The following is a 15,456-nucleotide window of genomic DNA, read 5'->3' as shown; positions in this document are numbered from 1 at the left end:
GTGCAATCCAGACATCACTGCCATGATGCATTTCCACACTGAAAAGAAACTCTCCAAAGTCTCTGAAAACATCTGAAAAATGATGTTCAGAAACTGTTGGATTATATGCAACTAATAATACAAATGCAGATTATAGAACTGCACTGACATCAAAAAGCCACATGAATAATCTCTATCCAGAACATAGTTAAAACCAGCATGTGACTCCTAAGCATGTAATACTAAGATGTTGTGACTAACAGAAAGCACACAAACAGTAAAGCACATGAAGTACATACACATTCTTATATGAGGCCCTTACCTTGCATGAGCGTATAGAAGGTTCCAGATGCAGAGAGGTTGGTGGTGACAATGATATCCTCCTTGTTGGAGCCTTCAGCCTGCACTCGCACTGCATTGTCAGCGTCAGTGCGGTAACTGCTTACCCTGCCTGTAGGGTAGGTCACGTTCGTCAGCCGCCCGTAACTGTCATACCTGCGGAGAGAAAGAGAGAGAGAGATAGGAGGGTTAGCAGTCAAAGTAGTATTTCTCCAGGAAGACTGAAAATAATGCATACTGTCTGATAAATCATCCCTAACTTTTCTAATACCTGTACTGCATATTATATCTTCCAAATCTTCACCTCCACCTCCTTTAAAATATGGTTCAATTTATCATCAAAAGAGGTTTAGAGAGTACTATACAAAGTGCAGTATTAGTGCCTCACAACACCACTGATTTATAGTTTCAGTGGTGTTAACTGGAGTGTTGCTGTTTTCTTGGTGCTTCCAACTGTTATGATTAAAAAACAGTTAATAATATATTAAAATGAATAAATAGTAAATAATTGTCAAATAATTGTTTTTTAGAGTTAGCCACATAGTTTAACACTGTGAGCATTGGAAGATTGAAGTGTGACCAAGCATGGACAATACCATTATTTCCAGTCATAGATAGAATCTACATATGAGCTAAGCTTGGTATTTACCACAGTCTTTCTTACAGAATTCCCTCCAAGCCAACTGTGATGCAATAAACACTACCACGGCTGATCAAATAGCTTCTGTCATCTGCAGGCATACCACAGCAGAACCCTGTTTGAGCTGTGCCAGTCTACTCTACCATCATGAGTGAGCGCTTCTACTGGAAGACTTTTATCAGCAGAGCGATTGAAGCCTGTAGAGCTCTCACCGATGCGCCTCGTCTCTCTAATAACATTTAAAACACAAGTGATGGATGCAGCTGGTCCACAGCGCTGGCTCCTCCCTTCCAGCCTCAGCCTGGCAGAAATGAAAGACGTGAGCGTTCCAGCCGACGCAGAGCGAAATCTGATCTGATTTAGGGGTAAAGATTTCACAGATATGTGAAGTTCTCAGGATAAAACACACACAGTGTTGTATTAAAGCACAGAATGGGGCTGTCCTTCTTTATTTCCACAAGCGGAGGTAATCAGCGATAAAAGACTGAGCCACAGCATGACTTTTCCCTTATCCGATTTGCTCGAACAGACGCGCTGAAGATGAGATGAAGAGGAAGACTCACAGATGTCTATTACCAGAGTATCTATGATTCACTCAATGTAAAAAAGAGTTTTTTTCCCCCCACATTAAAATTCAGATACTAACTCTGAGAGAAGTGTTAGATGATGAGTGTGGGGATACCTCTAGTGCAGCTGTGTGTCCTGAGTTTTAGGATACGAACATTACGGAAATGTGTTCATTTCTACATTCTGCCCTAATTCCCTTTCAGGATGAGCCAAATGAGTCAACTACAGCAACATAAGCCACAAACACAACAAAACAAATGAGCTGTAGCTTTAAGGCTAAAGTGTCTCGCCAGTTGACTACACTGCCCGACAGAAGTCTGGGGACACTGTGTCTGTAATTACACTGCTTGTGAAATTAGAATTTTGAATAATGCATGAAATAATACCTGCAGAGTTTTGCTAAAAAGATTGGAGTTCTTTAAGACCGTTGGTATATCTGGAAATATTCAGTTCATGCTTATCACAGTGTTTCTCCTTTGGCATGAAGAACAAGGTTTGCCCTAAATAATGGTTTGACAGTTTCTGTCTCCAAACTACTGCTGAAAGCACATCTTGAGGATCTTTTGTCCCAAAGAAAGTTTAAACAGCGGAAAGGTTTTGAATGCTGATGAGTGCTGACATTTCAACCAGGGCATAAAATGTGTGATATTAGGTATTATTACCAAAGCTGTACTGTCACACACAAATCTGTCACAAAATACTGTTTTACTGGAAAGTGAGACTGGCTAATCTGTGAAATTTCAAACTAACACAGCAAACATGCTCATCTGTGTTAACCTTCTAAGACAAGTTTACAAGATTTGCTACATATTTATTGTGAGACTTCTGCAACATCAGTGTGATAATGACATAATGAATTGTCTTAAATAATTATTAAATAATACAAAAATAAAATCAGTTACATGTTTTCTGCTCTCAGGTGAAATACCTGAATGCACCAGACGAAATATTTATTGATTTCTAAGTTTGCAATTCAGAGTAACATTTGAAAAAGAACTTGTTCTGTACACTGTGTGAAGAATTCTGGATGAATAGACCAATAAAAATGCTCTACAATGACTTGGAATAAACTCTTATTTTACACTGACTTCCATTCAAAGTTCTCCTGTAAAGTCTCCATTTGGGAGATACATGTTTTCATTGGACAGTGAAGCTATGCAAAGTTCTATTAGATCTTTTAAAATAAAAACATTTAAATAAAAGAACATCATAAAACAATACCTTGGGTTTTCAGGTGTTGTTTGTAACAATTTCTTACAATCATGTTCAAGTGGCGGTGCTGTTGAGATGCTTTGATGTCTGGCAAGTTTCTTCAACCCCTTTTGGCCAGTATATGATTGAGCTTGTCAGCTGAAGCTAAAGGTATGGAAAAAATTGACTTTTTCACTAAAATCTATTTCCAGGTGAGTCCGAATATCCCACCAGTCAGTTCAGTGAGGCATAGTCAGACATCCACGTCTTTGTGCAGAAAAAAATGTATGATCGAAAATATCTTTGTAAAGCCGCAAACTGAACTGTGCTGTGATCGCTGACCCCCCGAGTCCCCTGAAAGAGCCTTGAGCCTGAGCTCAAGGTGTGTGTGTGAGTGTGGAAACTCTGATAGCTACAACCTGCTCATACTGAGATGCCTATTAGTGTCTTCAAAGCAGACTGAGGGGAGAATACAAAGGAGGCGAGAGAGAGAGAGAGACATCAGGAAAAAGACAGAGAGAAACACATGAGGAGATGGAGAGTGAGGGAGCACCTGTGCTTCTTTTAGAAAACCCATATTTCCACTTGAACTCATTCACAGAGCAGCCACAGCCATGACCTCTGGCCTTTCTCTCACCGCCTTTGCTGCCAGTCAGGCTGTCTGTCCACCACTGATGTAGCACACTTGCTAACAACAACATCATTTCATCATTTGATCATAAACATATAAGCCATCCACGTTCGCACCGAGAACTCAGCAAAGACTCTGAAACTCCATTACGGTGACAAAAACACATCTGCAATCCCCACAGTACAGCAAGATTCCAATAAAGCCTAATGGAGGGGACAGCTCAGCAGATGTCTTTGTTGAGTCTGCCTCCGCTGCTTTGCGTACAGGCTCGGCACAAATCCTGGCTGACGTAACTAGTGTGCGTCCTCAGGCTCGCGTGTCTCAAAGGGAGCTTAATGAATTCAGGTGGTGGCTATGATAAACCGCCGGGGCCTGTACTGTACGCAGGGTGGAGTGCATAGATAAATACTGAGGTCTATTCTGTTGGCATATTATGACTTTGACCCCTCGGGTGGCAATTTAACCTTCAAAGCTAATTATTAAAATCAAATAATAAATTAACAACAAAAAAAAATATTCTAAAAAGACCACTCCATGGTGCTTGGGGTGGGCTGTAGGAAGCCAGAGCTAAAGCTAATTGCTCAGAAAAGCTCAGGGAGTGAACCATTCTTTAATGTTAATTATTGTTTTGTCCCATCTAATAGCAATTATTGAGCTAATGCACTTCTTATGCCATTTGTTCATTTGGCGAAAGGGGATTAAACAAGTGATATGACAGCATGAGGTTTTGATAAGACGTAGCAGGGGGGAAAGGAAGAAATAAAAAAAGGTGTAATTGCTGTTAGACTATTTTCAATTTATCTGAACAAGGAGAACAACACATGTTCAGAGAAAAATACAGCTGGAGGCGTACTCACTTCCAGTTATCAAGGGTCATTTTCTGCTTCTTACCAAATATGTTTTTGCCACATGCGTTAAAAAGAACATGCCTGAGTACACCACTGAGAGAAATGAGGACAGACAATAGTCAAGGCGGTTTTGTTCCAAAAACTCCTGCCAGGCTAGTAAAGAAAGGGAACAACACAAGTGACAGGCATCTATGTTCAAGCAGACCTTGAAGGAAAGAACGAGATGTTCTCCCTCTCAGAATGGAAGGAGCAGCTCTCAAGTCTGTGAGATGCAAACACTCTATAGAAACCTACAGTTTCCATGGGCAAGTTGAGGATAATGCACTGTATTGTGTCTTACAGTATATGGATTCTTCTTAGCCGTATCTTCTGAAAGCATCTGAATGCAAAGACAATCATATGTCTCCAATGCTTCAGGGAAACTCCTCATCAGCTTATTCTGTGATTTATACACAACATGACTGTATCTGAAATTGCAGACTTCAGACTATATATCAAATGCAATACTCCTCAAGATGTTCAAATTCAATTCAAGCTCATTCTTAAAGGCTAGCATATGGAAAAGCCCTCATTAAAATTCTTGTATCAAGAGACGGGGCATGATGGCACTCCAGTGAAGTTGCTCATTCTTGACAGTGCGAATGAGAAAATAGTGCTGTGGCAGTACTTTGCATATCCTGAACCTGAAACCTGCAAGCACTCCAGCCCTGTTTGCAATGAAGACGAAGACAAAATCGAACTCTGCATTTCTGCTTTCTCAATCGGCTGAAGATGAATAGGAAATGACTTTCTTAGAAACAGCTTCTGAATGTTCTCCCTGTTCTCTCTGTATAAAAGGCAACCATGAGTAAGCACACTTGAGCATTCTCACACGTTGGTGTGGATTGAAAAAAAAAATAAATCAAGGACAGAAATACACCAAAATCCCTGAATACAAACGTTCTGAAACTATTTGTCCTTGTCTGAAATAACCCGCTACTTTCCCTGCATACAGACAGAATTAATTTACCATACATGTTTAACCATGTCCCAGTTTCAGCCCTAGACTTCTATAGTCTGTTTTCATAGCCATGGCTACTACTGCCAGAAAAGTGTGGTCTGTCTGCAGAATCCTACTGTCTACAGTCTATCAATACTGAAACTAATGTGTTCGGATTTACCAACAGCCACAATGAAAAAAATGAACGATATACAACAGGTTACTTACTCATAGAACGTGGTCCATCCATCTTCATTGCTTTTGGTCGCCAACAATCCTGAGCTTCCATGATAGGTCATCATTGCTAGCTCCTGGCCTTGGGCAGCCACACTCTTGAGGGCATTATTAGTCCCAATAGTGAACCAGAAGGTTTGGCCATCAGGGGTCATGATCCAAAGAGGCAGTCCTGTACTGTCCCTGCGCAGTGTCACTTTGTTCTTGTTCTTGTCTGTGATGCTGCTCAGGTCACCCTCTCCAGTATAGGTCAGGTTGTACAGGTAGTCACCTGTGGTCAGGCTCTGGGTGTAGATGTGGCTTCCATTGGCCTCAAATAGGTAGAGTTCATCATCGATGGGTGAAGACACCTCATACATGTTGAGCGGGTTGAGGTAAGGCTTGTTTCGGCGTACATAGCGGATCCTAATGTTGCCCAGATCAGCGATGAAGAGCTCACCATTGGGCGAAACTGCAAGGGAGGAGGGTGAGTTGAGCTTGGCGTCTTTGGCGTAGCCGTCATCGCCTGAGTAGCAGTCGCAGTTAGCGTCGTTCTTGCAGTCGCAGCCGCTAGGAGCCCCTGCGACCAGCGAGATTTCTCCATTGGTCGAAACCTGACGTACGCGGTTGATCTTCTTGTCATCAGATTCAGCGATGTAGAGAATGCCGTTGTGGGACGCAGCCAAGGCGGTGGCGGATTCCAGCGTGGCATGAATGGCAACCTTGCTGACCAGAAAATGGTCCAGGCCAGGTACCTGGCAGTGCATGGGTCTGCCGGCCACAATCCTCACCTGGTGGTTCTCCGATATCTGCAGCACCACGTTGTTGTCCAGCACGTACAGTGAATTGTCCATTGGGCTCACAGCTAGGTCAGTGGGCCATTCCAAACGCACCTGTGAAGATACAAGAAAAAACTACCACCATTATTCTGGGATTGTAACACAAACACACTTTCATTTGAGAAAACAGAAAAAGCTCTTCGGGTACATGTTAACACATTGATCTTGATATAGAAACCAATATAGAGCATCTCTTTGGGGAGGAACCAAATTACACAGCAATAGCTGAAAACTGTTTGCGGGTCAGATACACCTGGAAAAAGTAATTGAATTAAGCCCAGACTATTTTTCTGCCCTGCCCTTGTGGACTTGGGTGCTGATTATCTGATAACAAGAAGAGAAAATCACTAGTTATGTGGGAGCTAAGAGTAAGGACACAAAAACCACCTGACGATTTTTCAGATCCATGGCGATAAGGAGCCACGGAGGATGAATAGAAACGGGAGAGTGGAACCAAATCAAATGAACAGATTAAGCCCAAGCAGCAGGGAAACATTGATCATGTAGACTCTGGACATCCAAACAAGGCTGCAGTACATCACTCAACTTGCCCTGTGGATGTCTTTTTCCTGCATAGGGTTATTCATTATATCATAAAAAAAATGTCTAGAAGCAAGTTCCTGTGAGCAAGAACCAACGTATAGTCATCAACAGGAAAGTACTGCTTACCTACCGGACTTTTCCGTAAATAATACACCAGGCTTTAACAAATAAGAATTATTCAATATAGCTCATTTGCACACCCTTTGGCATGGGTGAAGCGTGAGCACTCGAGGATGGAATAAAAAGGTCTTATTTCAGTAGTAGTTCTGGCACGATAACAAGGCTGCTTGATTAAAAGATGCTTTTAATGTACTGGAAGGAAAAAGGCAAAACAAGCTGTCATGCTGTGGAGTCTATTAAAAGAAGACCTTAAAAGCAGCCAATTGATTTGATTGCATCAAGTAGGACACATCCATTTTTTCGCAAACTTGTCAAGAAAAAGGAAAGGCAGAACTGTACCACAGCCTGCAAAGTCAAGCCTATCTCCAACATGGTTCTCTCACTCTAAGGTGATCGATGTTCACGCGTTCCAACTTCCCTCAATAGCAAATTGACCTGCTCCTGTTTATCCTGTCTGGATAAGGAGGGTAAAAAGGCACTGATGCGTTGATGTCCTTGTTAACTGCATCATATTTGCAATGTTGTGACTGATTATAGCTGATATAATAATATTAGTTTATCACAAAAAAGCAATCTATTACTAGTTGTTCAAGTTATACTTGTGTATTCATTATTTTAAAAAGTAATTCTCAGTTGAAGCAAAATAATCCAATCAAATTGTGGAAAAACATGAGATTTTAACCAGCTGGCCACCAACACTGATGGACATTGTTATCTGGTTGAATACAGGTGTGATGTTGGGTGACCAAAATTCAATGTCAGGACAACGTCTACTGCAAACATCTAATAGTGGTGAATAGTAGTGACAGCTGAAGTAAATATTTAGTTGGTTGTACAAAGTGCAATGCCACAAATAGGTGCACCAAGTGGTCCAGTGCACTACTACTATGATCACTGTGATCAAGGATCACTGGTTCAAATCCCTGGTCATGCTGACTGCATGCCAGAAAATGAGAGAACACTTGGGAGCCTGCTAGCCAATGCATCAGAGCTAGGTACCCAGCACCATCCAAGTAACCAAAATCCAACGTCTTCCAAATGTCACATGCCGGCATCAGCCTGACCAATATTTAGTTGTGAGGTATGGTGCCCAAAACCCAACATCTGCCAAACAGCATATTGTTAACATCCACACAATGTTAAAATTCTAACGCTGTGAGCTTGATTTCTAATCAAAATTCCACAATCACTGGGTTTTGTACATATTTTTTCATTTTTAACTAAAATTCCAATGCTTTTCTAACATCAAATTGATGCCCAATGCCTGCTGATTATGACACACTAAATTATTTCCTAAAGAACTAAAACCATTATGAGGTCAAAGATCTATATTCTTAGTCTGGCTCTTTGTGAATGCTGATGTTCTGAGATGTCCACCCAGTACAAGCCACACAAACCCAGAAACACCACACCACAAATAAGCCTCCCATGTAGTGGCACTTTACGCCACCCCAGTGTGCCTGTGTATCTGTTATCAAAGCAGTGGGCTTTATGTAAACAGACCAGTCACAGTGCTGCTGGCCACATTCACAGCTAGCATGGGGCATGTCTTGTTTCTCTGTGACCAACCACATTTCCTCAGGAACGAGGAGGAAGCACCTTTCTATTTCTTAAAACCTATTTCTTGTCAACAAGCCTGGCTGAATATTTCATGATAGAAAAGAGTGTGTGTATATGTGTGTGTGTCATAGAATGTGTATGGGGAGAATTCAGTGCAAAAGACTACACAGGGCTTGCATGTTGATGTAAAAAAGGATTGTCAAACACACACACACACACACACACACACACACACACACACACACACACACACACACATGACCACTCATGTATACACATATTTAGATTCACATATACATGTATGTACTGGTGTTTCTCCAACTACAAGAATGTTTGTCTGTCCAAAGGTTTAGAGAATGGACAAAAATGAGCTACACAAAATACCATAGAATTTAAGCTATTGCTATATTGCAGTGTTGCCAGAAGTGGCAAATGTTATAATATTTGATGAATATGTGATGTTGCTTTTTTGTGAAACCATGGACACCTACATTTGACTTCTCACACTTTTAATGCCAGCAAGGCTTATATATATAAGCATCCTTACCTAAAGAAGACTTTTGTCACTGAATACAATCAAACCCACAGCAATGCTCTAACATATAGTAGAAAGCCTTCTCTAGACAGTAGAGACAGTTACTCCAACAAAAGAATCTCTTTTTTAATTCCCTTGATTTTGAAAGAAGCAATAAATAAGCAGATGTCCCAATACTTTTGTCCATATAGTCCATATCATCATTGTAAATTCACAGTCTGAACTGAGATTTTGTAACATTATTTTCTTTATGAATTGAAAATTTAAATCATGGTGTTATGAATAATGACAACTAGTATTTCTATCCCAAATATGCTTTATTATTTATAGACTCACTTATTATTGTAATAAGAATTTTGTATTTAAATATGTGTTATAACAGTAGTAAAATATTTTCAATATTTCACACTAAATACATCACGTTTCTCAACTAATTCAATAGCATATAAATTAATAAACACAGTAAACACAGGATAGCTATTCCTAAGTCAACACCATCCTCCCCCACCCCTCCCCCCAAACGCACGTACACACAAACTGTGATGAGAAAACATGACTTTGACCTTGTCCGAAACCACAAATCTATATTTATGTGTGTAAGGCTGGCTTGCTTGCATCTTTAAACAGGGCAGTCTTTTCAGTAAAGCCTCTCTCGGCAAGTCATCTAAGCCATCTGACAGCCAACAAACATAAAGCTAGAAAACGAATCAGTCTTTACTGTTTGAAGACTTGCCGGGTGTCAGAGCAAATGCTGCTGTCAGTGTCCCCCCACCCTGACTAAGCCTGCTCTATCTGTTTAGCCCTCTTCAATAAAAATGCCTTATAAGTAGCCTCTACCACCAAAGCACGCCTTTTCTTCAAGACATCATTCTGTGCGCGGTGGGAGGGCATCAGGAAGAAGCTTCTCGCTCAAAAACAGACTTAAACACGGTGGAGACACTTCAGCAGTGATGAAAAGAGCATAAATAAGCAATCTTGCTGAGGCTCAAAACTCTTCGTTGTGGCATGGGACACCTGGAACGAGGAATATAACCGGCAGGTGGAGGGCAGAAATCACATGTGAGGAACTGAGCTAATTCAGACAAACTACAAAAAAAAAAAAAAAAAAAAAAACACTCAAATGTGGCCCATTAATGAATTTCTCAAGCCTGCAGAAATCAGAACATAAAACAGCACATTTTTGATGAAACCAGGTAAGAGGAGGGAGATGAAAAGGAAAGGAGAGGCTTTAGAAGAGTCCGGAAAAAGTGTGGCAGCAGGCTTAAGTGAGGAAGGGGGGGGCGGTGGTGGTGTTTGAAGTAGTGGAGCGGTGTGCTGCCCATGAATTTTTAATGGATGCTTTTTACTGTCTGAGTGTCTTTGGCAGGAATGAGTGTGATTTGTCATCATTTCAGGGGCTGTATGCAGCCTTCGTGGGAGCGTATGGGTGTGTGCGTGTGTGTTTGTGTGAGTGCGGCTGTGTCTGTGTGCACAATTGTGCGTTGGGAGAGAGATGGAGAGTAAGAGAGAGAAAGACAGTGTATATGTACCTATCTGTGTCTATTTGTCAGTCTGTGTGTGTGTGTGTGTGTGTACACGTGTGTGTGTGTGTGTGTATGTGTGTCTATGTGGGACAGTGGTAGGGTCGTCTACCCTGTGCTCTGCATCCTTTCTGTAATATAAAGCTGCCGTTAGTCTGGCAGCTGAGGCGGCACAAAGGTAAACAGCATGCACGTACACGCACACACACACACACACACACACACACACACACACACACACACACACACAGTAGCTTGTTTCTAACAAAAGTATTTCCAATAGAATAGGACTCTCTGTAGCAGATAAACAGGAATCTATTGGCACCATACCTAATGCCAGGCATAGCCTAGAGGGGTATTCAGTCCCCCAGCATTGAGCTGTGGAGCAGTAGAGACTGTGTTCTCTGGAATGATGGCACACCATCTAATATATATATATTCTCAATATATACTCAAACCTCTGTTCTAGACAATAAGAACTCTACCTGCCAGATGTGAGCTACCACACCATGTAGGAGACTAGGAGGGGGTTGATTCCTGTTCTGGGTGACTATGCTGCGCTACACCTGGGCAAGACCTTGGCCGACCTCTGTAATACGAGTAACCTTGTAAGTGGCTCTGGATATGAGAATCAGTTAAATGCCACAAAGAACCAAAGAAGACTTTGTAATGAATAAAACAAAATGTCTGTAAGCACACACACAAAAGAGAGCTGATATACAACAAACATCCCTAGCAAATGACTGTAAGTGACTTGTGTAGGCAGACAAAAGAGGTTGAAGTAAACAAAAGAACCCAGGAAGAACAACACAAGGAACAAAATAACAAAACATTAATGCTTAATCAAGTGAAGGTATGACTAGAAGCACATTCCCTGAATCCACACATCACAGCAAGTGCCATCAACGCAGCAGGGGCTCAGACATGATGGCTTCTTAAAAGTGGAATAAATTCATGGAAATCTGGAGTGGTCTGAGATACCATTAAAGACAGTTTCTTGTTTTTTTTCCTTTCCTCTTATGCCAGACCCTGTAGCCCATCATCTCCCTAATGGAAGCCTCCGTGCCTCTAGTCAGTGGTGTGTCCTTGCCTCAGGTGACTGTTAGCATTTGGTCAGGGCGACGGTCCACTGGGTGGTCATGGGGCATATGTGTGGTCTGTGTGTGTATGTGCGTGTATGTGTACGCATGTCTGCATGTGTCTACGAGTGTGAGGGAGAGTATGGTTCCGGCTCTCTCAAGCCTGTGGCTGTAGGCCAGCTGCAGCACAGTGGACCTCATTCCTCAGGCCCTGACGTGATGGCTGGTGCTCAGACAGCGGTGAGAGATTGAGGCTACTTTGGCCTTTCATGGGCGGAGATGATGGGTGAGAGAGGTGAAGAGAGGCAGAAGAACGCACCTGCGAGATGTCCATCACCGAATCGCAGCTCAAGGGTCGTGCCGAGGTCAAGTCGTTGAAACCCAGCAGGGTGGAGATAATTCCATTCTGGTCAATGCGGCGGATCATAGTGCCGTCGACGAAGAAGATCATGCCATACTTGTCCACTGTGATGCCTGCAATGAAAGATTGCACAAAGGATAAAACACTTCTCAAATGCTCTTTAGACCATGGACAGCTCTGGTTTTAACATCTGATAAAAATAAAAATACCCAATATATATGACCGAACACATCAGTAGACCTACCTACACTCCACAGAGAAGGCATTTCTTCTTAGCAATTACATAGGAAAAAATAGCCAATAGAAGGTAGATTAATTGTGGCCATGAAGGGATGCACATGGTCAGCAACAATCCTCAAACAGGCTGTAGCATTCAAGTGATGATTGATGGATATTGCCAAGCCCATAAATTGTGTGCTAAGAACTATTCCAACACTATTACCCCACCTCCATCAGCCTGGACTGTTGACACACGTTGGGGTCCATGGACCCAGCAGAAATGGAGATTCATCAGACTAGGCTACATTTTTCCAGTCTTTAACTGTCCAGTTTCAGTAGCCTCAGCTTTCTTTTCTTGGCTGAAAAATGTGGAACCTAGAGGGGTCTTCTGCTGCTTTGGCTATCCACCTCACGGTTTGTCATGTGCGTTCTAAGATCTGCTCACCACAATTGTACAGACTCATACTTTCTGTCAGGTTAAATGAGTCTGGTCATTTTCTGTCATTTCTATATGAAGAACCTGCTGCTTTTGATGATTGCTCTTACAGCAGTAAAAGACCGCCAGCCAATGCAGCACTTTATGTTGTTAAGACGTATATTATGTTGTTAGGACGTCATGCAAAGTCGTCTTTCCAATGCATTTTTCAATGGGTTTTTGCTGGGGGGGTAGGGAAACCCAGATTCTGCCGGTTGATGTGAACATTACTTGAAGCTGCACGCCTATATTTACCACATGATGGTTAATGTGCATATGTTCCTAATGAGCTTGATGAGTACATAACAAATAACAAAATGTGTAAAGAGTGGTATACAGGTAGCTTACAAGTGCTCCCATTATTCATGGATCTACACAATTTGTCAAGTTAATGATGTGAGCATCTTCTCTTTCTCTAAGCAAAAAGTTTAGAGAAAGAGAAGATGGCTTTCCAATTAAAAGCTAATTATGCTGTTTGGATGCTATTTTAAATCGATTCAGTATGATCGATACTTAAATGAAGAGGCGGCACAGCAAAGAACAACACCTTCAACTCCAGCTTGCAGATCCGATAAATGCTACATTGATTCACTGTACATATTAAGCAGAGAGCTTCAGGAACAGACACAGGTGGAGGAAATGAAGGCATATCGCACAGTGTTGACACGCTTAGTAGCAAGCCCCAAGACAAATAAAATATCCATGTGAATTCATTATTTATGTCCTTTGAACAATAGGAGCTAGAGAGCATGCGGAGAAAGAGCGAGTGAGAGAGAGAGAACGAGAGAGAGAAAGAGCGAAAGAGCAATGAGGTGTGGTTGCGAGCTATAAGGTATCACGTGATCGGGTGACTAATGTGTCATATAACAGTCAGGAAAAGGCCTGGAACAGCTACAACACGCTGAGTCTGTAATCAATGGCTTTTGTTGCGAATGTTCTTTCCCTTTATGAGCACTGAACAACACACTGCTCAAGCACCATCCATCTGAAAGCTGCAGAGAGAAAATACCATTATGCCTGTATTTCTGGAAATGGAGGCAAGCATTGATCTGGGCGGCGAAGCCGAGCTCTTTCACCAAGCCTGCAGTGCTTTCCCCTCCGTCCCAAAGCACTCCTCAAACTCCAGTGAAGAACTCGAAGCACTAAATAACTTCCATTCAGCTGAGGGCTACCCTCCACCTCCAGGCTGCAATGGATGAGAGCTGTATAATTTGGCTTCATGCTGCAGCTTTTTTACTATCAATTTCATGCTGAAAGCCCGAAAAGATGATTTCGTGTAGTCTCCATGGCTGAGCTGCATCTAATCTGACGCTCAGCTCTGATACCGAGCTGGGCCTGAATCAGTACACGAATCTGGGAGTATCTGAGGTAAACACAGTCTAATATCGTGTGACAAACAGTTTTGGCTTGCAAATAATATGTAATAGATCTCAAACAATATGCCTACACTACCACATAACTATCCTAAAATATTCATGAAATGATGAATATTTCTCATTTTGTCTGGAACACAGAGAGCAGCTTGAGAATACAGAAAGTTCGAGATAACAACAATATAGTGTTTATTACTGAGAAAAAAAGATGGCTGTTGGGGATAGCAAGTTCAAAAGTATTAGAGGTTAAAGGCAAATCTAATGCTTTTGCAGTCAAGTGCTTTACCATTGAATTCAGAGCTGTTATGTTAAAATAAACAATAATATGAGAGGTAAAACACTTGATTACTTGTACACCTACTCATTCATGCAGTTATCTAATTCAGAAGTTGTGTGGTAGCAGTGCAATGCATATAATCATGATATGCATATAATCATGGATATAGGCCAGCAGATTCAGCTAATGTTCTCATAAGGAAAAAAATGATATCAATGATTTTGAGTGTGGCATGGCTCTTGGTCTCAAAAGTGGTGGTTTGAGTACTTATACAACTACTAATCTCCTGGAATGTTCATCACAATGGTCGCTAGAGTTGCAATAAGCAACAGACATCCAGTCACGGTGCTGACAGAAAGGCTACAGCAACCAATAGAGTGTACAACACGTCAAACCTTGAGGCAGTTGGGCTACAACAGCAGAAGACCATGACGGCCAGCCAAGAACAGAAAGCTGAGGCTGCGGTGGGCACACACCAAATCACACACATCACCAAAACTGGAAAGTTGAAGACTGGAAAAATGTAGCCAGGTCTGATTAACGTTTCTCCTGAGGCACACAGATGGCAGCATGGTGCATCTCTTCACAATCACAATTCACCCATCTTCTAATGGCTACTTCCAGCAATGGTAATGCATCATGTCACAAAGCAAAAGTAGTCTTCAACAGATCTCATGAAAATGATTGTTTAGTGTTCTTCAGGGGCCTTCCCAGTCACTGAATCCAAAGGAACACCTTTGGGATATGGTAGAATGGGAGCATCTGAAGTACTTCTGAAATGTCTACAGGGATTGCATGATGCAATCATGCCAGCATGGACCCAAATCTCAAAGGGAATTTTCATCTTGTGGAATCCATGCCTCAAAGAACTTTTGAGAGCAAAGAAAGGTCAGTATTATCCTAACACTAGCCTTAGTGTTAGGACATCACATGACCATAACCCACTCAAGCCTAAACCCACTCTGTATGGCATCATGTCTTGTTTGGATGTTAAGACAAATCCACCAACTGAGAGATATGAGCCAATGTATGAGTAAGCCATCACATTACATATACACATCGGCTTGGTAGACAAAAAGCACAAAAACTACAGGAACTCTTTGCTGCTTAACGTTTACCTTTAGATTACTGCACCTTTTAAAAGATGTAGTTCTGATAATAAAGAGGC

At 41.8% G+C, this 15,456-nt stretch overlaps 1 protein-coding gene across 11 annotated transcripts in view; it reads right to left on the bottom strand.

Annotated features, from left to right (window-relative positions):
- Positions 1-15,456, bottom strand: part of tenm4 (teneurin transmembrane protein 4) — a 239,132-nt gene that overhangs the window by 27,686 nt on the left and 195,990 nt on the right. For all 11 annotated transcript variants that reach the window (XM_072691808.1, XM_072691809.1, XM_072691810.1 and 8 more), the window contains 3 exons: positions 11,903-12,057; positions 5,403-6,280; positions 302-474 (listed from right to left, as the gene is read on the bottom strand). In XM_072691808.1, the coding sequence (XP_072547909.1) occupies positions 302-474; positions 5,403-6,280; positions 11,903-12,057 (1,206 nt within the window). The remainder of the gene's footprint in view (positions 1-301; positions 475-5,402; positions 6,281-11,902; positions 12,058-15,456) is intronic.

Source organism: Salminus brasiliensis, chromosome 11 (genome assembly GCF_030463535.1).
Source record: "Salminus brasiliensis chromosome 11, fSalBra1.hap2, whole genome shotgun sequence".
Taxonomy (NCBI): domain Eukaryota; kingdom Metazoa; phylum Chordata; class Actinopteri; order Characiformes; family Bryconidae; genus Salminus; species Salminus brasiliensis.
The sequence above is the reverse complement of the archived record's forward strand: the minus strand, read 5'-3'. Positions and strand labels throughout refer to the sequence as shown.